This window comes from Rhineura floridana, chromosome 1 (genome assembly GCF_030035675.1).
Source record: "Rhineura floridana isolate rRhiFlo1 chromosome 1, rRhiFlo1.hap2, whole genome shotgun sequence".
Classification (NCBI taxonomy): Eukaryota; Metazoa; Chordata; class Lepidosauria; order Squamata; family Rhineuridae; genus Rhineura; species Rhineura floridana.
In genome coordinates, this window is record NC_084480.1 from 15,647,461 (window position 1) to 15,671,185 (window position 23,725).

The 23,725-nt window shown below is 43.4% G+C and overlaps 1 protein-coding gene across 1 annotated transcript in view; it reads right to left on the minus strand.

Annotated features, from left to right (window-relative positions):
• Positions 1-285: 285 nt before the first annotated feature.
• The window catches only part of ACAA2 (acetyl-CoA acyltransferase 2), a 31,969-nt gene continuing 8,529 nt past the window's right edge, over positions 286-23,725 (minus strand). Inside the window, exons 4-10 of the mRNA XM_061614432.1 lie at positions 18,375-18,491; positions 14,299-14,446; positions 13,278-13,453; positions 11,231-11,360; positions 4,378-4,448; positions 2,038-2,192; positions 286-1,001 (exon numbers count right to left, since the gene is read on the minus strand). Coding sequence (XP_061470416.1) covers positions 917-1,001; positions 2,038-2,192; positions 4,378-4,448; positions 11,231-11,360; positions 13,278-13,453; positions 14,299-14,446; positions 18,375-18,491 — 882 coding nt within the window. The 3' untranslated portion in view covers positions 286-916. The remainder of the gene's footprint in view (positions 1,002-2,037; positions 2,193-4,377; positions 4,449-11,230; positions 11,361-13,277; positions 13,454-14,298; positions 14,447-18,374; positions 18,492-23,725) is intronic.

Genomic DNA, 23,725 nt, shown 5'->3' on the forward strand with positions numbered 1-23,725 from the left:
CAACACTATGAAAAAGACACTTGAAAAGAAACCCATCAGAATAATACGTTTTGCACAAATGGCAAAAAATGTCTTATTCTGGAAACATGCAAGTGGCCCTGACCCAATGGTATGCATGCATCACCATTTAAAAAAATGATCACCACTAGTGCCAATGAGTTAAGGAGTCGTTGAGGGGGGGAGCAAATTCAACCTCCTGCTTTCTGCTCTGGAAAAGGTGATTGATGCCGTTATGATTAGCACCAGGTTTGAAATTCTGTACTTGAAAAAAACAAGAGGCATATGTTCTAAATTTAAAATATTTAATTTTAAGTCCAAGCATTGCAAGATGACAAAACTAAAATCCTTTGATTTAATTCTTATCTTTTAATTTTTCTACATAAAGGCACACTGATTTTTGCCACATTGTGCTCCTAGCTCTTAACAGTACGCAGCCAGTACACACTTCATGCAAAAGCCATTTAACAAAAACTTGTACTTTCTGGAAATGCAAAATTCCTTGCTGACCTACATTTGCAGAAGTGTTCCAGTGAGAAGAAACAACAGCTTGGAAGACAATGTTGCCAAAATAGTAGGTAGGTCTCTGCTTTGGTGCAAGGTATGTTTAGTAGATAATTAGCACCTTAACATTTACTCAAGAAAATTCCTACTTAGGAATCACATTTTAGCTCAGCAGGAAGTAGGAGATCAGTGAATATGAGGGCTGGATCCACACAAGTGAATTAGATTATCTAGTTATATTCTTCTTTTATTTCTGTAAGATTGCACTATTCCCTCCTCCCCACTGCCAGATAGTTAATGTCAGTCAGGTTCTTGAATGTGCACATAAGTCATCTTCTCTCTAAATTCTTTTAGTGAGCATGTAACAGTTGGTGGAGATTTCATTGTTAAATCACTGAAGATCCTTGACTGCCCTTTAGGCTGTGTTCTCAACGATGACAGCTATACCTTGGCCCCCTCCAATGCAAGCAGAGCCAACTGCATATTTACCCCCACGGCGCCTATAAAAAAGCAACAGAAAATCAACAACAAAAGAAGTTCTCTAGGCCTCCCAGAGATATTTGATCTGCATTCTGAAGGGTTTGGTAGAGGATTTAGTTATTTGAGTTCTACCCCGCCTTTTGGCTGCACAGGAGGACTTGTAAACAAGAACTGCCAATTGTGATGTCTTGATGGTGGGAAGAGAGCTTCCTACAGTAGATAAGAAGCCCAACATACTTGCTGGAGGGAAAGAGCACAGCCAGCCACCACTTGGACCAGGCAAACAGGCCTTATAAATCTGTGCCAGGCTGCAGTAAGCAAGCTGAATTCTCACTATTTTCATCCTGCCTGTTCTCCCAAGAGTTCAAGGTGGTCTCTCATTAGGGCCCTCCCTCACTAAAGGCAGGCCTCCTTCACTTCAGCAAGATTGCTGCATCATGTGTCTTCAACAGACTGTAGCACTGGGACCCACATGGAAGCTGCAGGGGGGCTACCAACAGCTGCTTCACATAAAACAACACCATGCATTAGAAGCTTTAAGGCAGGCTAAACGCTGGTTCACATACGTATATTCCTCATAATGGATATCATCATCATCATCATGTTCCATATGTGAATAGCCAACATGGATCTAATATCACAGACAGAACTTTATCTTCTCATATCAGCTAAAAGAAAATGCTTTTCAGTGCAGGGCAGTTCACACATTCAGCTGCCCATCACTAAATCAGAGGGATATGCTTGTATGTGTGAACCAGTTTTAAGCCTCCTGATTTGTAGTGTGAGCACCTAGGAAGTTGCCTTATCAGACTATTTGCCCATCTAGCTTGGCTGATGTCTACCACTCTGACTGATAGCAGCTCTCCAGGCAAGGTGTGTACGTGTGTCTTTTCTGTCATCTGCTACCTCATCCTTTTTAAATTGAGATCTCAGGGATGAAACAAGATATGTATTCCTGCAACTGAGCTACACTCTTTCCCAAGCATACATTTCAGAGTATTTTAAAAAGCAAAACTCGTAAGTGTTCCCTAGAGCTTCCTTCAGCTTTTCACAGACCTTAGTTCGTGAACCAGATGAGCAGTGATCCTTGAGCCTGATGCACCCAGTGGGTGACCCAAAGCGATGGCTCCTCCATTGATGTTTGTTTTCTCTGGGTCCAGACCCAAAACCTTCTCCACTGCTAAGTACTGTGGAGCAAAAGCCTCATTGACCTTGAAACACAAGAGAGAGAAAGGGGAAAGTTGCAACACTCCAGGTTGGGCTGCTGTAAAACACTCTATTGGAGTTATCCTTGAAGACAGTTCAAGGATGCTCCAAAAGTGATGCAGAACACAGCTTTTGCAAGGGGTGAGTGGGAAATCACTGGTTAAAAGGATATGATCTTTTTTTAAAAAGCAAAGTTGCTGAATATGTAAGTTGGAGAGGACGCTTTTGAGAAGTGCAGAATGAGTATTTATTATTAATTAAATAAATAAACAAATATCCCACCTTTCAGTATTTTTACTCCCAGGGTAGCTAACAATGCATAATGAATATTTCTTTAAAATCAAACAAGCAAAATACACAGATTAAAAACAGAGACAATAAATGCAAATGAGTGACTGATTGAAAACAATTCAAATAGCATTTAAGAAGGCCAGGGAAAATAAAGAGGTCTTCCTTCACCTAGAACTAAAATTATATCATTGTAAGCACCAGCAGAGACACCCTGGGAACAATGTTTGAAAAAGCCATCTCTCTCTAATCAAAACCCGCATCACCATCTGAAGGAGGTGAGGGCACCTAGAGAAGGAACTCCAAAGATCACCTCCATACATAGTTAGGTTTGTGTGGGGGAAGGTGGCCCTTCAGGTGTGCCTGATACCCACAAGCACTCATGTCCTGCTTGCAGGCTTCCCACAGGCATCTGGCTGGCCATCATGAGATGGGCCTTTGACCTCATCCAGGAGGAAGGCTTTTCTTATGCTCTTAAGCCATAGGGCAGTGTTTCCCAAACTTATTTTATTTTTTTGTTGCTGGACTACAACTCCCATCAGCCCCAGCCAGCATGGCCAATGGTCAGGAATTATGGGAACTGTAGTCCAGCAACAAAAACAATAAAAAAAAGTTTGGGAAACACTGCCGTAGGGAAAGAGATAGCAGAACCCAATGTTGATTGCTCCTAATCTGCTCTAAATGGCAGCCTTGGATCAACACAAATAGTCCAAAAACCCAATAGCGTAAGCAGGGTGGAGAGGTAAGAGACACTGCCCTGGTGAGAACCTGGGCATTAAAGACTATTCAATATAGTATTCTAATAGTGTTAAATTTTAAGTTTTAATTTCAGGCTGGAATAATCTGACCCAGTTTCAGATGGAAAAGCCAGGTATCATTTGGATCAGAGGCTTAGTGAGGCCAGGTAGGTAAAAAGCAGAGCTTGGAAAAGTTACTTTTTTGCACTACAACTCCCATCAGCCCAATCCAATGGCCATGCTAGCTGGGGCTGATGGGAGTTGTAGTTCAAAAAAAGTAACTTTTCCAAGCTCTGGAAAAGTGCCACTGTAGATGCTTCTCACTGGCTCTGTGCCTGTCCCGTAACAGTGTAAAGCACATTCAGCCACCAAACACCGCTTGCACCAGAGGAGGCGAAAGTAGTCAGAAATGCTATTACTGATTAGCATGCAGCTCAGCAGGCCTTGTTGCGCCACAGCGTCTGATCCGATTCACTGTGGAACCACAGGAACAAATCTATCTGAGCAGAGAGAACTTGGCATTTTAGTAATAGTACCCTCAAACATCCATACCTGTTCCAAATTCCTTGCACGGTTTACCAAGAATTTCCCATAAAGATCAGTTTGGAGGCAATTCCTGCTTTATACTTTTAATTTCCTTACTTAATACATATTTATCAGTTAAGAATATTTATACCCTGTCTTTCTGTTTCATAAAATTGAACCACCTAAGGCTGCAGACAAGAAAGGATTACAACTATAAACCACAAAGCAGATACTAAAAACAAACAAGCAAAGCTAGTGGCAAGCAAAACACCACCATCACTCTGGAACTGAAGAGACCTAACAAAGCCTCTGATGTTCAGGCCAAAAGCATCTTCAGCTAACTCATATGCTTGCATGTAGATGAACAAGCATTGTAGTTCACTGTTTGGTTTTTCATTCAATTATAGCTTAGTTTGTCGTACTACAGTGGTGGGAAACCTGTGGCCTCTCAAACGTCAAACTCCAGTTCCACCAGGTCCAGCCAACAAGTCCAATGGGTCTGGGATATTGGGACTTATAGTCCAGTTAGCAACATCTTCTGGAGGGCCACAGATCTATCTACCTATCATACAGGATATTTATTCTGAATGCTGTAACTAGGCTGCTTTTAACAGTTTGCATTCTGCACAGCTGCCCTTACCTCAACCAAGTCCATGTCTTTCAGGGAAAGGCCAGCTTTCTTCAGGGCTTCAGTAACAGCAGGGACTGGACCTATGTTAAAAACACACATGCGTGAGAGCAATTAAAAGAACTGATCTTACAGTGCTTACTCTCTACGTTTATGTACATGCATATCCCTGAAGTGTGCAACCGAGAGCCCTCCAGATGTTGCTGGACTACATCTCCCATCACTCCTGACCACAGGCCATGCTGGCTGTGGCTGATAGTTGGAGTCCAACAACATCTGGACGTCACCAGATTGCCCATACATACAAAGCAAAAACGCAAGCTGAGTCAGAATGCCTTTGTCTAAGTCACACAACACTTTATTCGCTTTTAGCCATGGGCCATAGCATACATGTTTCCATAAAATAAATAAAATAGAGATAAACCATACAATGTAGTACACAATTTTGTTGGCTTCCCTATGAGATAAAACGATTTAAAATTCAATGCAATTAGGTTTTGCAATATTGAATTCTAATATGCTTTGCAGCAAGAGCAAAATTGGCTACAGCCATAGTGATTACTCCATAGTTATCTGACAACAAGTCGGCTATTAAAACATCAGAGGAAAGCCCAGCTCTAGAGTTAATAAAGGGAGATAAAAACTTGCGTCTGGGAGCATTATATAGAGGACATTTTAAGATATAGTGGGCTAGATCCTCGGTCTCCTTATTACCACAAATACAGTAACGTTCAGTTCTTGGAATCCCATTATATCTACCCTCCAAAAAAGCTGTTTTCATAGTCTGGAATCTGATTTCAGTGTAAACTTTCCATATCTTCGGGTTAGTGAGTATAGTAAAATAAGAGGCAATTACGTGATTTGATTTAAAAGATGGAAACCATCTCGAGAAAGGAGATGTCACTATATAGAGCCTATCTTGGACCTCATGGAAATTAAAGATCCAGTTTCTCAAGTCCTTTGGAGAAAGGGTTAGAAGATTACTGGGGGAGAGGTTATAAAAATTAATTAGCGTTAGTGTGGTATGGGCCCAGCCTCCAGATTGTATTTGTTCTTGCCAGCAAGATTTTACAATTGAAAATTCATCAAGATGGATAATTTTCATATGGATAAACCTTAATATCGCGCAATCTATTTTCGCTGCCAATGTGGAGAGTCCCGTCTCGGCTCTTACATGAGCAGAAGGCGTTCCTTGGGGAAGGCCCAGAATCTGTTTTAAAAATAAATTTTGGATGGGTTCTAAAGTTGGCTTAAGAGCATAACCCCAAATTTCTGCCCCGTATAACAATTTAGGAAGGGCTTTAGCGATAAAAGATTTTTATCATCGGGGGAATTAACTGTCCACCTCGGGTGAAGAAAAACTTTTTTAATTGGCCTGTTATTCTGGCACTAGCTAATTTGATAACCTCTGCCTGGGGTTTCCATGAAAGGTTATTATTAAGTATTATGCCAAGGTATTTGAAAGACTGGACCTGCTCTATAGGGATGCCATTGAGGGACCATTTGTTTTTGGACTTCCTGTTCTTCCCGCAAATCATAATTTTAGATTTTAGGTGGTTTATCTGTAGGCTGTTATTCCGGCAGTATTCCTCTAGGCAAGCTAGCATTCTATTTAAACCGATCTTATTTAGGGAGAATAGAGCCAGATCGTCTGCGTATAGCAACGCAGATATTTTTTTATTGCCAATTGATGGAGGGAAGAACTTCAATGAAGATAGCGTTGGAATTATATCATTGATGAAATAATTGAAAAGGTGCCAAAATGCATCCTTGTTTCACTCCTCTCAACGATGGAATTTCACGTGATAGAGCTCCGTTTCTACCCAAACGCACTCTTAAATAATTAGAGTGATGAAGGGACCTAATTAACCAAACCAATCGTTTGTCTATATTCGATTGTCCCAATTTATGCCACAGCAACTCTCTATCCACTGAGTCGAATGCCGCGGCGAAATCTATGAACGCTATATAAAGGGATGAATATTTTCCTTTGAGGGCTTTAGATATTAGGTGCTGTAGAATATAGACTTGATCTATTGTGGACCTATCTTTTCTGAATCCCGCCTGCTCCTGGTGCATGATCGAGAACTTGGTGTCCCACTCTACCAATTTATTCAGAAGGAGACATCCATATAATTTAGCTGTAACGTCAAGGAGGCTAATGGGCCTATAGTTTCGGGGGTCTGATGGATCCCCCTTTTTATAAATGGGTACTATACTAGTGCACCAGCCCCGGGGGAAGTTTCCTGTATTATTAATGTATGTAAATAAATTTGCTAACAGAGGGATCCACCAAGAGGATTCTGTTAGAAAAATCTCAGGCGGTAACATGTCTTCCCCAGGGGCTTTATTTAGGTGGAGAGTTGAAATTAAATCCCTTATCTCGGTATAGGTGACTGGTGGCCACGGCGGCAAGTCCAGGCTCGCATCTGGAGGGCGGGGCTGGGTTAGTGTTATAGGGGCAAAAAGGGCGCTAAAATATGACACCCACGTCTCAGGAAGAATCGGGGGAATAGGGACTGGATCACTCTGAGTAAAACCTCCCTGGACCAATTTCCAAAATTGCTGGTCTTTTTTATGTAATAAGGCTTGGCCTAGATCCCTCCAATTGTTTGCAAAGAAGAGTTGTTTTTTCTTTTTTAGAAGGCATTTATAAGCCCTCTTTAATAATAAAACTTGATGGATAGAATCCTCTGAAGGACATCGACGCATAATTTTAATTTGGGTTGTCAAATCACTTTTCTTTGCACGACATTCCCCATCAAACCACGAATTCAGACCTCTTGAGGGTTTGGGAGGGATAGAGGTTGACACTACATGTTTAATAGCCGAAACTGTGCGATCGTAAATTTCCAGGATATCTTCAGGAGTAACAGTGGCCTGATGGCGAAGATCTAAAAGTGTTTTTGATTGAAGGAGTTGGTTTGCTAGCATTTCTATATCTGGTGTCCATTTAAGATGTCGAGGCCCATGTATACTATCTAAAATTGGGTTGAAAGATTGTGGCCTATGTAGGGATCCGGGGATCGTTAGACATAAACAGATTGGGAGATGGTCACTATCTGCTCGACTTAAAACTGCCAGATCATTTACGAAAGGCACTAGGGAGGGGGATCCTAGAAAGTAATTGACAACACTTACGCCTCTAGCTGAGGTGAAAGCGTAGCTGCCATGGGACGAATCTAGATATGTCCCATTGAAGCAGATTAAGTGTTGTCTAAGCAGCAACTGGAATAATGATTTCCCATTTTGGTTTATGGAATTGTCCCTTGATAATCGTGGGAGGACTGATTGGTCATCAAGGGAGATCCCCGCCAGGGCCCCCAGGAGCGGGTAACTCTGACCCAGTCTTGCGTTAAAATCCCCACAAATTAAAAACAAATGGGATGGATAATTAATTGAGAGATTAACCAAATAATTTTCCAGAGTACTCCAACTTGATAAGGCAATTTGGGGAGGTGCCGGGGGAAAATAAACATTTAAACATATGATAGAAAAACATGAAGGAAACGTGATTATTAGAGCTAAACAAAATTCCGGAGGGGATTCGGAGGGGAAAGTTACCACCACGTCCAATGAAGTAGCAATTAATATCGCTAGGCCCCCACTTCCGCGGCCCCTTGTTGCATTCCTTGTTGCAGGTTTGGTCCAACTTTTAAAGCCTTGCAGAAGGGAAATGTCGGGTTCTCTAATCCAAGTTTCTTGGAAGCTTAGAATGTCGAAAGATTGAAGAAAATGGAGAAATTCGGGGTCACTTGCTTTGTTGTACCAGCCTGCTATATTCCATGAAAGGAAAGATGAATTGGGGAAAGCAGGCTTGAGGGGTTTCTTATTGGGAACATTGTAGATGAACTTGTCTTGAGAAACAAAGTTTTGACAAGGTAGGGCTGGAGTAAATTGCTGGTACGATATACTTGGTTGGCTCTGTCAAATCACTGGGTCGCTTGACTGAATAATTTCTATTGACTCTGGAATTAATACACAGACATTTGATAGAAAGGGGCCTTGTAAAGGGCTTGTATTGGAAAGGGTAGAAATTGGCTTTGTTGGCGTTCCTAATTCGTCTGGATCTAAATAACGTCTTTGGAGCCATTGAGCTCTGGTGGATTCGGGTCCCTTTCTGGATGCTGCTGAAGACTATTTGTATTTGTCCTTTCAATGTGGTTTGGTGGGTTGGGAGAACTAGCTTCTTCCATCTGAAGTGGCATAACTTTATTTCTTTTCCGATTTTTTAAGAGGGTTGCAAGCTTGTCCATTCTTGATAGAATTTCTAATTGTTCTGATGATGGAAGGTCCTCAAATGACTTAATTAACTGCAACTCCTCCCATAAAAAATGATTATCTTGAAAGGTTCCAAAGGGTGCTGGATCTAGAATCGATAGAGTCTCCTTTGACGGCTTATCTGAAGTCCTATTTACCAGTCTTCGTATGTCCGTGGATTTAGCATACGGGGAAGGCTGAGGCTTGCTTGATTGGCTTGGCTTCAAAGGGGCTAGAAAGCACGGGGGAGCTTTGTTGATGAAATGTCTTGAGAATGATACTCCGATCTCCTCAAAGATCAGTGTATTTTCAAGAATATTCCTTACTGAAAAAGGATTTGAGAAAGAGACCAGAGTCCTTGGGCATCCTTGCTGGGTTGGGAGAGTTTTGATGCTTTTAATAGTATCTATACGTGATTGAATTGGCAGCCGAGAATCTAAAAATTGCTTTAGATATCTTTTCCTTGCTGGATAGTCATGATGGTCATTAAATTTCGGGTGGTTTATTATAACCACCGTACTTTGACTCAGTACTAGATTCCAGTGGACTCCAGTTGAGCATTTCTTCGCCCCTTCAGCGATTGGCTGTCCATCTCTTTGAGTTGTAGCGTACTGGGTGGAATTCAGTGCAGGTGTTGAACTCGTGAGTTCTGCTTCAACCTTAATATGACACTATCTGGTTGCCAAAGCCTACCACCTAGACCAAATGCTTGATGCCCAAGAGAAAAATGTCTGCACCAAGAAAAAGGCAAAAGTTTGAGCTTTTGAGGGTATTTACTTTGCATTTACACTGTTTACACTTTTTCCTAGTTATATTTTCAGTTTGTATTTCTAGCATGGACTGATGAGGCAGAGGGTAGCAAGGGAGGGAATGGAATCCAGACTTCTTCCCTCAAGCTAGGAGTTGTGTTCTCATACAAAAATATTTCTATCACATTTGCAAGTACAGTATTGATTATAGTGTCATGAGTGCCAATGGACCACTACTGTTGGACAGGGCCTGCAATATCACTACTAATGACAAACTCCTCCCTTTCATGCCTGCTGTCATTTTGTGACCTGCTAAACACTTAAACGCTACATTAGAGGACAAGCGTCCTTTTCTTGTGTATTTCCAGTGCATGACTGCTCATCTAGTCCCATTAAAGATGCCAACATCAGTAAGGCTATGCTCCCAGGCATTTTAAGCGTTTATATTATAATTTTGTATTTTTTATTTTTTTCTTTTCTTTTGTTGCTGCTTGTGTTCATTGTTTGTTGGCTGATTTTATTGTGATATCTTGTATTTTAACTGTTTTGTACACCGCCCAGAGAGCCACTCGCTATGGGCAGTCTATAAATGAAACAAATAAATAAATAAATAAAATAAGGCCATTCCTTCTCTGCACAGCAATACCCCAATATTACATTAACCTTTTGTGTGTGTGTGGTTCATATTTTATTTCTTTGAATATTGCACGCCTTTTCTCGAAAACGGGGGGATGTCTCCCAGTAGAAAAAAATAAAAATAAAACAAAAACAGCAAGAAATCAGCTAGTGTGTCTACTCACTCTGTGCCAGAAAAGATATTATTATTATTAACTATTATGATTATTTATTAGACTTGTTAGTTGCTTATTATACAAAGGTCTCCAAGCAACTCACAACATATTTAAAAACATTATTATTTATTTGATTGATATCCTACCCTTCCTCCCAGTAGGAGCCCAGGGCGGCATACATTAGAATACTGATTCATTCAAATGAAAACACATGCAATTCATTAAAAAATATACAAAAACACCCACTCCATAACAGCTGCAGGAAGCTTTGGTAGCATGCTAACAGCAAAATCGTCATCATCACCACCATGGTCCATCAAAAGCCTGGGAAAAAAGTCTTGACCTGGAACTGAAAAGTAAACGCGCCAGGCAAACCTTACTGGGAAGAGCATTTCACAGATGGGGAGCCACAACCGAAAAGCCCCTCTCCCTTGTCATTCTCCTCTGAGTCTCCCTTAAATGTATGTTTCTGAGCCCGATTCAAAGTGCTGGTTTTAACCTATAAAGCCTTCCACGGCTTGGGACCACAATACCTGATGGAACGCCTCTCCCGACACGAACCCACCTGTACACTACGCTCAACGTCCAAGGCCCTCCTCCGGGTGCCTACTCAAAGGGAAGCTGGGAGTCTGGCAACAAGGGAGAGGGCCTTCTCAGTGGTGGCCCCCAAATTATGGAATGATCTTCTTGACGAGGTGTGCCTGGCACCAACACTGTTATCTTTTTGGTGCCAGGTTAAGACTTTCCTCTTCTACCAGGCGTTTTAGGTTGTGTTTTTAAATTGGTTTTTTTTTAAAGTGTTTTTAAATTTGTATATTTGTTTTTAATGTTTTTAATTGTTGTAAACCGCCCATAGAGCTTTGGCTATGGGGCGGTATACAAATGTAATAAATAATAATAATAATAATAATAATAATAATAATAATAATAATAATAATAATAATAATAATAATAATAAAGGAGAGAGCTGGAAAAAGGCCCCAGGATTTCAGGGACTTGTGTGGACTAACTTGCACAGGCTGTGCTGTGTTTGATCAGAGCAAAGTCCCCATCACTGTAACTTACCAATGCCCATAATGTTGGGGTCACATCCAGATGCATGATAGGCTACTATTCTAGCCAAGGGAGTGAGGCTGTGCTTCTTTATGGCCTCTTCACTTGCTATGATCACTGCTCCAGCTCCATCACATACTCCCTAGCAACAGAAGAATATACACCAATAACAGGGTGCCCTAGGCTGGAACAGAAGAACATGCTGTGCTGATTGAAGATGGCAACTTATGCTTCAGAGTGGGCACCCTGGGGTTAGGAGAACTGGATTGCCCTATAGAGGGCCAGCCTCAAGTCAAACTGATCAGTGATGAAGACATTATGCAATTTAGTTACACTTGGGGCTTCTGGGAGCCCCTATGCTACGCTATTGGCAAAATGCCTACACTATTGGCACTGAAGTATCTGTGGATACACATTACAATAAGCTTGGTACTATGCCATCGGATGAAACTGAAAACAAATCCATCAGATCTCATGCACATTGAGAGACTGCCACAGCTGAAATTTAAACAGCAGAATTAAGATATTCACAGGTGCCCATGAAAACTGAAGAGAGCAGAAGCCTGAAGGTGTGTTTTCAGCAAATAAGGCTCCCAGAGTGGCTAGGTTCTGCACAGAAACATCCAATATCTGCTGCAAAAGAAACACACCTATTGTATTCAGAAAGCTGAAAACGTCTGCGACAGAAAACCTGGCTTGATTTGCTCATTTCTGTGTGGAGACTTTTGCTTCTAATGGATGGAATTTGGAAATGCTCAGACATGGATTGGGCTGGTTGGGGACAGAGTTTGGATATTCTGGAATGTGGAGAAAGCATTAACATTATTCCACACATGCAGCAGAACGGCATGAAGCCTGTGGAGGAAATCACATGTTTGAATGCACTCTGCTGGGCAAAAGTAGCAGGAACATTTTCCCTTACATACTAGTTTATTATGGCAAGAAGTTGCATTTATGAAAGGACATTCACACATGCACTCTATTGTCTGCCATCCAGGAAATGTTGACTCAGTACCACTCTTATGCACAGTCTGTTTAGCCTGGAGAAGAGACAGTTAAGAGGCGATAGGATAGCCCTCTTCAAACCATTGAAAGGCAATTCCACAGAAAAGAAATTTGATCCATCATCTGTTGCTCCTGAGGGTAAGACCTGAACCAATGGGTTCAAATTACAAGAAACAAGATATTATTAATTGCCTACCCTTCACCAGTAGGTCCCAGCTACAGAAATTTAAAATACAGTATTAAAAACAATTAAATCACATTACATTCACAGGAATAGGGTGGGGTCCTAAAACATACAGCTCAAGTGTTGAAGGGTGAAGAGGCTAAACGTTAGGAAGAACTTCCTGGCAGAAAGAGCTTTTCAACTGTGAAACTGACCGCCTTGGAAAGTGGTGGTCTCAGCTTCGTTAGAGGATTTTAAGCTGAAACTGGATGGCCACCTATCAGGAATGCTGTAGTAGCGGATTTCCTGCATTGGCAGGCGGCTGGACTTTTAGATACCTTTCAGTTCTATGATTCAATGAATTCCACGAACAATGAGTCCTACTATCTACTAATCTGCATGAAAATGTTGAACCCCATGTTTCATGTAACGTTCTTCAAAATAATTATTGTAACAGACTCAGAAAATTCCACATTTCTGCAGAATTAATTTTACTGCTTTTGCAAAAATGGCAGAACTCTGCATTAATGAACTGCAAATGGAAAACGTTTTGGGGGGGAGGTTGTTGCCCCATAATTTCTTCCCCTGGAAACCTGCTGGGGGGGGGGGACTGTGTTCCAGAAGCACTGCAATGTCTGCTGGTCCTGGGGCTGGCTTGCTGTGGGCAAGGATGACCCATGATGAGTAGGACAAAGTGGTTAGATATTTCCCTATATTTTATATAGCATGTTTTTGTTTTTATTTTATTTAAAAAAAAAACCCTCAGAAATCTGACTTCATCTCCAAGGAAAGAGCAACATATGAGGTATTTATTAAGGATTTGTAGGCGCCTTGGCTTTTACTCTCCATGCAAGTCATTCCTCAACTGAGATTTTAAGTCATGTGGCTCACCGAGGCATTCCCAGCTGTGACAGTCCCATCTTTCTTGAAGACCGTAGGCAGCTTTCCCAGCTGTTCCATCGTTGCCTCTGGTCGGGGATGCTCATCCCGCTCCATACTCTGCTTGCCTTTCTTGGTTTTCACTTCAACAGGTGCCATCTCGGCTTTGAAGTGGCCAGCTTCATGAGCTATAAACACAAGAAGGCCCAAAGATCACAGAGGGAGAACCTAAAACCCCCCACCAGTCAGTGATTAAAAGAAACACACCACAGGGGCCATGGCAGAGGTGAATGACAAAGACGGCCCTGCGTGCTTGGTCCATACTCTTTCCTGCCAGCAGCAGTTCACCAAGTTGATTGGTTTGCCCATCTGTGTGGGAGCTTAGAGCTACTAAAGATGACAGAGGGGAAATACATCAGTGGCAAAACACTGCCTAAGGCAGGTGTGGGGAACCTTCTGCCCTCCAGATGCTCCTGAACTAGAACTCCCACCAGCCCCAGCAAGCTTGGCCAATGATGGGAGTTGCAGTTCAGCAACATCTGGAGGGCCAAAGGTCCCCCATACCTGGCCCCAGGAATCACGTCTTTGCAAATGTGCCAAAGATGGCAGACACCTAAAGAGAAAACTGCAAACACAATATGGCACGTACTCCGCAGCAAGCCAGAGGGCCAAGCAATCCAATGCTATTTTTTACAAGCAGATACTGAAAGACAGCACTGGTTATGTTTCACTTACTGTTTTCATTAAATCTGAAAGAACTGGACAGTGAAATTGGTGGGGACTTTTTTTTGCTGTTCAACATTTCAGTCAAACCCTTTTAATCCCATTTTTTGGGGGAGAGGGAAAGATTCTTCCTCACATCCTTTTTTTAAAAAAATGTAAGAGCATTCCATCATGCAAGCCCCCACCCACAGTTTAAAATGGTACAGTCCAGACACAGCTCTACCATCTCACCAGCCATTTTATGAGAACTAAGCCTCTGTCTGAAATGAACGGTGCTATTTTAAGTTTTTAATACTTGCAATCCACTGACCAGCTTTCCATCTCTGCTGTGTCTTTACTGCGTAGCGGTCACAGTCTTCCCTTGTGATATTATATTTTGCAGCAAGATTTTCAGCTGTAACCCCCATAGGGGTTTTGATATGCAGATCTGTTAGACCTGCCCATAATGTGTCTTCTAGCTGCAAGTGAGAAAAACAAATGGCATCAACAAGATGTCAACATAAACAACAACACAGCAAGATTCAAGGGTAAGGCATTCAATGTGTGTAGGACCAAGCCAACCCCCAAAACAATATAGACACACAAAGTACTTCTTAATTTCTGGTGCTGGGGTTCTCACTTACCCATACTTCCTGTGCATCTGTGATTACACAAATCAAATGTAAAACTTCTATAATTTTACAATTGTGAAAATGGCTTTATTGCCTTCAGCTTACTGAGTCTTTTATTTTACTGTACACTGCTTTTGTAACTTCTCGTTGCAAAGTAGTTTATAAATCAGCAAATAAATAACATTTAATTTAATAATAATAAACCTCCAGTGTTGTGCCAAGAAAAGTTCAAATCTGCAAACTGAATAAGTATCAGAAGTCAAGCATCTGTATACTTTGCATAGCACTGCTTCTAGCCAGAGGCACAAGGTGCAATGTATGGGAAGCACTAGGCATTTCTGCAGGGACTGCCTACGGTTTTCAAGTTTGTCTCTAATAACAAGTTGGGAACTTCAGAATGCTGACTTCCACATTACCAAATTTATTATTTGATTTATATCCCGCCCTTCCTCCCACCAGGAGCCCAGGGCAGCAAACAGAAACACTAAAAACACTTTAAAACATCATACAAACAGATCTTAAAATACATTAAAACAAAACGTTAAAAACATTTAAAAAGCTTTAAAAACATCTTTTAAAAAGGGGTTAAAACATATTATTAAAACAATATTAAAAAGCAATTCTAACACAGACGCAGACTGGGATAGGTCTCAACTTAAAAGGCTTGTTGAAAGAGGAAAGTCTTCAAAAGGCACCGAAAAGATAGCAGAGATGGCGCCTGCCTAATATTTAAGGGGAGGAAATTCCACAGGGTAGGTGCCGCCACACTAAAGGTCCATTTCCTATATTGTGCAGAACAAACCTTCTGATAAGATGGTATCTGCAGGAGGCCCTCACCTGCAGAGCGCAGTGATTGACTGGGTATATAAGCGGTAAGATGGTCTTTCAGGTATCCTGGTCCCAAGCTGTATAGAACTTTGTACACCAAAACTAGGACCCTGAACTTGGCCCGGTAGCAAATGGGCAGCCAGTGCAATTCTTTCAGCAGTGGGGTGACATGTTGTTACTCTGCCCCAGTGAGCAGTCTGGCCGCTGCATTTTGCACCAGCTGCAGCTTCTGGACCAATCTCAAGGGCAGCCCCACATAGAGCGCATTACAGTAATCCAGCCTGGAGGTTACCAGTGTGTGGACAACAGCAGTCAGGCTATCCCGGTCCAGAAACGGCCGCAGCTGTCTTACCAGCCGAAGCTGGTAAAAGGCACTCCTAACCACGGAGGTCACCTGGGCCTCTAACGACAAAGATGGATCCAGGACCACCCCCAGACTACGGACCTGCTCTTTCGGAGGGAGTATGACCCCATCCAAAGCAGACAACTGACTGATTATCCGAACTTGGGAACCACCAACCCACAGTGCCTTGCTAGGATTCAGACTCAGTTTATTGGCCCTCATCCAGCCCACCACAGAGTCCAGGCAGCGGTCCAGGGCTTGCGTGGCCTCTCCTGATGCAGATGTTACGGAGAAATAAAGCTGGGTATCATCAGCATACTGCTGACACCTTGCCCCAAAGCTCCTGATGACTGCTCCCAAGGGCATGGGGGACAAGATTATACCCTGCGGCACCCCACAGCACAACTGCCAGGGGACCAAAAGACAGTCACCCAATGCTATTCTCTGAGAGTGACCCTGGTGATAGGATAGGAACCACCGTAAACAGTGCCTCCAATACCCATCTCACCAAGTTGGCAGAGGAGGATACCATGGTCAATTGTATCAAAAGCCGCTGAGATGAAAGAATAACAGGGTTGCACTCCCTCTGTCCTTCTCCCGATAAAGGTCATCCATCAGGGTGACCAAGGCCGATTCAGTCCCATAACCAGGCCTGAACCTAGACTGGGATGGGTCAAGATAATCTGTTTCATCCAAGAGTACTTGCAATTGCTGCACCACAACTCTCTCAATCACCTTGCCTAAAAAGGGGGTATTTGCAACCAGTCAGTAGTTTTCACAAACCAATGGGTCCAGGGTGGGCTTTTTCAGGAGTGGTCAGATCACCGCCTCTTTAAAGGCAGCTGGAACCACTCCCTCCCGCAATGATGCATTGACCACACCCTGGATCCCCTCGGTCAGATCCCCTCAGCAAGCTTTAATAAGCCAGGAAGGGCAAGGGTCGAGAGGACACGTTGCTGGCTGTGTCATCGCAAGCACCTTGTCTACGTCATCAGGCTGCATCAACTGAAACTGTTCCCAAGAAGTTGCAGCAGACGTTGCACTGGACATCTCATTGGGACATCAAGACTGCTATGGAGGCGAGCAACTTTACCCTCAAAGTGCCTTGCAAACAATTCACAGTGGGCCTCCGAAGAGTCTAAAACGCCATTCCCTGGAGTTGATGTCAACCGACCCCTGACATTATGGAAAAGCTCAACTGGATGGCCATCCACATCCACTGAGTGCACCTATAGCATCTGGGGAGGAGGAAGACAAGAGTACTATGTGTAACTGAACTGTAGAGCAATGGCTTCTTATTGAAAAGTTGCTGAAAAATGACCTGGAGTATTGTCCGGTAAACAACACATCCAAGATGGAACATGCTGTTAACTACTCTGAGACAAGTGCAAAACAAGTGTCTTCAAGGTGCCATTATTCCACCCTAGCAGGCCACTAGAACACCTTGGTGTAGGCCAGATGCAATTTTTGGACACTGGTTGAGATTTGATGCTCCTTGCGCTGTGATATACCATCACCTAATGCAGCAGCTTCATCCTGCTTCATGCCCTTGTAAGAAGACTCTAATCTGGTGCCCTCCATATGTTGTGGCCTCCACCTCCCATGAGCCCCAGCCAGCATGGTGAACGGTCATGAATGATGTGAGTTCTAGTCCATGGACCAGGCTGGCTACCCTTCATCTAGAGCAGCAGTGGAGAACCTATGGCTTGCCACACCCACCTGATGCCAGACGTCAGGTATGGGACAGGTCAAGATGAAGCCTCAAGGAATGAGCCTCAGTTTCCTTTGCAGCCCCAGCTTGCATTTGTCGCTGCTGAAATTTGGCACCAAGTGCAAGCCTTGCTGCTTTGGGGCAGGATTGGATCCATGCAGCATCAGGTGACTAAGAGATGGGTGCCACAGCCACCTATCAAATGTGGCTAGCAAGAGGTTGGCTGCTATTTGATCCAGTTCCCTGGATGGCAGTGGTTCCCCTGTCTGATCTACAGCAGGTGGAGGCATAACAGGGATCTAAACAGGAAGCCAGAAGTACGTGGCTGTCTTACTGATGCCAGTATTGATAACGAACAGAAGGGACAAGGCTCATCCCTCTTTGCTTTACAATGATTGGCAGGATGTCCAGGCAGTCTTCCTCCTAAGCCACTCAAAGCACAGAGTAGGCAAGAAGTGTCTATACTGCTACATAGAGGCCAGCTTCAGGAATGACTGCCAAGGCAGAGTGGCCGGCCAGAGAACTGAGCGAGAAGGATTCTTTTATAGAAGATTGGATGCCTTTTCTGTCATTTATTAAGTTTAAGTCAGGAGAACCCACACCTCCTCTGTCACATCAGGGGTGCTTTAGAAGGGGCTCTGTTCCATGCTTGGTTTCACTGTCCCTTAATTGTAACACATCTGTTCTGTTTCTTATGGGTGTACACTGATTTGTATCTATGCCATATTTGTATCAAGGTACTAGATGAGACATGTCCATTCGTATCATTTTTGTTTGTATTTGTTTGTGACTCTTTAATAAAACTCTTAAAAGCCTTTTTTATAAAAAGGAGTGACTAACAAGCCAGATTGAAGATATACTGAGAACAGTGGCAAAGCATCTAATGCCTATACCTTGAGATCAACTCCAAATTTTGTTCCAAAGCGGACATTTCGGACAGCATATGGAGCTTGGCTCATACTTTCTGTTCCACCACACAGCACCACATCTGATTCATTAAGGCAAATTTCCTGTTTTGAGTGGGAAGAAAAAAAGCACATTAGAAATTCATTATTTTCCCATTTTGGGTTAGTAGTGTGCATCCAAAACACTAAAAAAAACACCACATACTTCCGAAATCACTTAAATTAATTACAGATATATTTTAGGCTGAGGAAGGACTTGGGGATAGTAATTTACATGTATTTTTGGAGGGGCAGCACACAAGTGTAAGGAGAAGTTGCTTGGGTCTAACGCAACCTCCAGGTGAAGGATGGGCAAACATGCCCATTTGGTTTAGAAACAATTGGCTATTTGCAAGCATTGGAAACCAAGATTTTGGTTACCCCCCACCCCCATTTCTCATCCTCTTCCTTTGAAAACTGCTATGTGAGGGTAAAAGTAACCAATCTCTGCAGAGGACCTGTGCGGCAAGAGGGTCACTTGCAGGGGTGTGCTTTTGGTTCACAGCATCAGTTTTCCCACAAGCAGCACTTTAAAGCAACCTCTGGGCAAACTGATGGAGATGTTGGTTTGCACACAGACTACTCTGAAGGGCTGTATCTGGGCTGGTGGGATATCGAGGAGCTAGACTGGCTTGAAGTGGGATGTACTTGCCTTGGGACTGTTGCAACAAACTGAGCAGGGATGCTTCCATAGACTAGCATTCCGCTTCAAATTCCTACTCCAGACCAGATTTTTGCTATTCTGTAGAGGGTGCAAGTGTTGCATGAGGCCCCATGAATTTTATATATGCACTAGCAGCTGTATGTAACATAATAGGGAGCACCAATGGGTGTTAGTCATGGTGGCTGTATATTACCTCTGAGATCAGAGGTAGTAGGCCACTGAATGCCAGTTGCTGGGAAGCAACGGCAGAGGAGGGCAACTGCCTTCTTGCCTTGCTTGTGAGTTTCCATAGGAACCTGTTTGGCCACTGTGGGAAACAGGATGCTGGACTAGGCAGGCCTTTGATCTGATCCAGCAAGGCTCTTATATATACTCTTAAGCACTTTGCTAGTACTTTGCAAGAGTTTTTGTTTTATCGGCATGGGCTTTTCACAGAACATTGTATCAGTGCATAGGCTCTCCTTTCTTTTCAGATGCAATTGAAAGTGCAGACATTAGATAGCACAGAGACCACTGCAAGATACACCAAGGGCACCCTTTAAAGCCACCATGTATATCAAGGGTGGGGGGGAATCTCTGATCCATGGGCCAGATGTGGCTCTCAAGAGTTTCCCTCTCCAGCCTGCTGGACTCTCCCCTAGGCCCTGTCCCATCACATACCTTGCCACTTACTTACAAGGTGGACAAGAGTTTTTGGCTTTTTCCCTTGTGTTGACTTCAGAAAGCGACAGCACAAAGAGGCGGTTATTAACGCTCCCTTCAGTTACAGAACTCCATGTCATTGCAAACTCATCAAAGTCTAGGTCTGAGCACATTTTGGAAGTGATTTAGCATTTGTCTGTTAGAAGCATCTATCTAATACATAATGGCAGATAATTCCAAAGGGTAGGTGCCACTATATTAAAGGTCCAATTCCTTTATCATGTGGAACAGACCTCCTGATGATACGGTATCTGCAGGAGTCCCTCACCTGCAGAGCGCAATGATCGACTGGGTATATAAGGAGTGAGATGACCTTTTAGGTATTCCATTCCCAGGCTGTATGGGGCTTTATATAGAATCATAGAGTTGGAAGGGGCCTTGTAGGCCATCAAGTCCAACCCCCTGCTCACAGCAGGAAATCCACAGCTAGAACATCTCCCGCAGATAGCTGTTTGAAGACATCCAGCGAAGGGGATCCCACCACCTCCCTTGGCAGTCGGTTCCATTGCTGAACTGCCCTTACTGTCAAGAAGTTCCTTCTAATGTCCAATCTGAATCTATGCTCCTGCAACTTAAAACCATTAGACCTAGTCCTACCCTCTGGGGCAGCAGAGAACAAATCTGTACCCTCCTCTATGTGACAGCCCTTCAGGTACTTAAAGAGTGCAATCATGTCACCCCTCAGCCTTCTCTTCACCAGACTGAACATGCCAAGTTCCTTCAACCTTTCCTCATAAGACTTGTTCCCCATACCGGCTATCATCCTTGTCGCCCTCTTCTGAACCCGCTCTAACTTGTCTATATCTTTCTTAAAATGAGGTGCCCAGAACTGAACGCAGTATTCCAGATGAGGCCTGACTAATGCAGAATATAGTGGGACTATTACTTCCCTCGACCTGGAAACTATAGCTCTGTTTATGCAGCCCAAAACCGCGTTTGCCTTTTTTGCCACAGCATCACACTGCTGGGTTATGTTCAACTTGCGATCCACTACAATTCCAAGGTCCTTCTCACACGCACTACTGCTAAGCCAGGTATTTCCCATCCTGTACCCGTGCATTTTGTTTTTGTGGCCTAAATGCAGAATCTTGCATTTGTCTTTATTGAATTTCATTTTATTAATTTCAGCCCAATTTCCTAGTCTATCCAGGTCCCTTTGGATTTTATTCCTGTCTTCCATTGTGTTAGCTATCCCTCCCAGTTTTGTATCATCCGCAAACTTCATAAGGCTTCCCTCCACCCCGTCATCTAAGTCATTGATAAAAATGTTGAAGAGTATTGGCCCCAGGACAGAACCCTGTGGCACTCCACTCGAAACCTCCTTCCAGTCCGAAGCAGAGCCACCGACGACCACTCTTTGAGTACGGATTCCCAACCAGTTGTGAATCCACCTGACGGTATTTCCATCTAATCCGCATTTGACCAGTTTGCTAATCAAAAGGTCGTGGGGGACTTTGTCAAACGCTTTGCTGAAATCTAGATAGATGACATCTACAGCATTTCCACCATCTACTAAGCTAGTGACCCGATCAAAAAAAGAGATGAGATTAGTTTGACAGGATTTTTTCTTGACAAACCCATGCTGGCTTCTACTAATCACAGCATTGTCATCTAGATAGTTGCCAATGGACTCTTTTATTATCTGTTCTAATATATTTCCCGGTATTGAAGTCAGACTGACTGGCCTGTAATTCCCCGGATCTTCTTTTTTACCCTTTTTAAAGAGCGGGACGACGTTTGCCCGTCTCCAATCCTCCAGCACCTCTCCCGTTCTCCAGGATTTCTCAAAGATGATGGCAAGAGGTTCCGAGAGTACATCAGCAAGTTCCTTCAATACTCTGGGATGCAGTTCATCAGGCCCTGGAGATTTGAACTCATTTAGGTTAACTGGGTATTTCCTGACTATCTCCTTATCAATCTTGAACTGCAATCCCGACCCCTTACTGAGATTGCTACCGATGCAAGGTTGCACACTGTTCCCTTTTTGGGAGAAAACGGAGGCAAAATAGGCGTTGAGCAGTTCTGCCTTTTCCTTGTTATCTGTCAACATTTTGCCATCCTCATTGAGCAGCAGTCCCACCGTTTCCTTGGTCTTTCTCTTGCTTTGAACATATCTGAAAACCCCCTTTTTGTTGTTCCTCGCTTCTCTCGCCAGCCTCAGCTCATTCTGGGTTTTAGCTTTCCTTACGCTATTCCTGCAAGCGAGCCGCTCGTCGGTACTCTTCCTTGGTGATGCGTCCTTCCTTCCATTCTTTATACATGCTCTTTTTTATTTTTACCTCCTCCACCAGTCTTCCGTGTAGCCACATTGGCTTTTTCCGATGTCTTCCATTTTTCTTCCTCTTTGGAATTGTTTGCGATTGCGCTTTTTGTAATACCATCTTCATGAACTCCCACGCTTCTTGGGCTCCTTTTTTCTTTAGTCTCTCTAGCCACGGGATCCTACCCATCATTTCCCTGAGCTTGCTAAAATCGGCTTTCCTGAAATCCAAGGTCCATATTTGACTATATTCTTCTTTGGCTTTCCCCAGAATCACAAATTCCAGCATTATATGGTCACTTTCCCCCAAGGTACCGACCACTTTAATTCCCGCGACCAATTCGTCCCTGTTAGTTAAGATCAGGTCCAGGATTGCCGATCCCCTTGTTCCTTCTTCTACTTTTTGAAAGAGGAAATTATCAGCAAGGCCCATCAGGAATTTGTTGGAGGCTTTGTGCTTCGCAGAGTTTGTCTCCCAGCAGATATCCGGGTAGTTGAAGTCCCCCATCACTACTACTTCTTGCCTCCTTGAGATTTCAGAGATTTGTTTGAGAAAGGCCTCATCTACCACCTCTTCTTGGCCAGGGGGTCTGTAGTAGACACCTACTACCATGTCGGTTTTATTTGTTTCTCCATTTATTTTTACCCAAATGGCCTCTACCAGACCACTTTGTTCGCTCTCTTGGATTTCCATAGAGGTGTATTTGTCTTTGATGTATAACGCTACTCCCCCTCCTTTTCTGTTGCTTCTATTCTTTCTGTAGAGTTTATATCCTTGAATGGCTATATTCCAATCATGGGAGTCATCCCACCAAGTCTCTGTTATCCCTATGAAGTCATATTTGCCTTGATGCACTAAGACTTCAAGCTCCTCTTGCTTGTTTCCCAAGCTCCGCGCGTTGGTATATAGACACCAAAAGTCTCTTTTGTCCTGATTGGATACCTCCGTTAATACACTGTGAGCTTTGCCGTGCATCCCTTTCTCTCTCCCAGTGTCTCCTGTACCCTTCAAATCCTTGCGTTTACAACCCGCTGTCTTTGGATCAGTTAACTCGGCCAGATAGGTGACTCAAAAATAAAATTTTATTATTATTATTTAAGCTATCATCTCCATCCCCCAGAGGCTTTAGTTTAAAGCCCTCTTGATGAGTTTTGCCATACTTCTGCCAAAGAGATTCTTCCCAGTCCTCATGAGGTGCAGCCCATCTCTTGCCAACAGTCCCCTCTCCAAGAAGCTTAGACCATGGTCCCAGAATCCAAACCTCTCCCGCCGACACCATCTGCGTAACCAGTCGTTGACCTGCAGTATCTTCCTTTCCCTTTGTAGTCCTCTATCCTTCACAGAAAGAATTGACGAGAAGACCACCTGCGCCCCAAAATCCTTGACCTTCCTACCCAGAGCCTCATAGTCTGAGGTGATCTGTTCCAAGCTGTTTCTGGCCGTGTCGTTTGTGCCCACATGGATGAGGAGAAAGGGGTATGTATCTTGGTTCCCAATGAGCCTCGGCAGGTTGTCAGTGACATCCCGGATGCGTGCCCCAGGGAGACAACAGACTTCCTGATTCAGTTTGTCCGGCTGGCATACTGGTGCCTCTACCCCCCTGAGCAATGAGTCTCCAACCACCAGCACCCTCCTCTTTTTGCCGCGAGCGGTGGCTGCATGAGCTTCCTTCT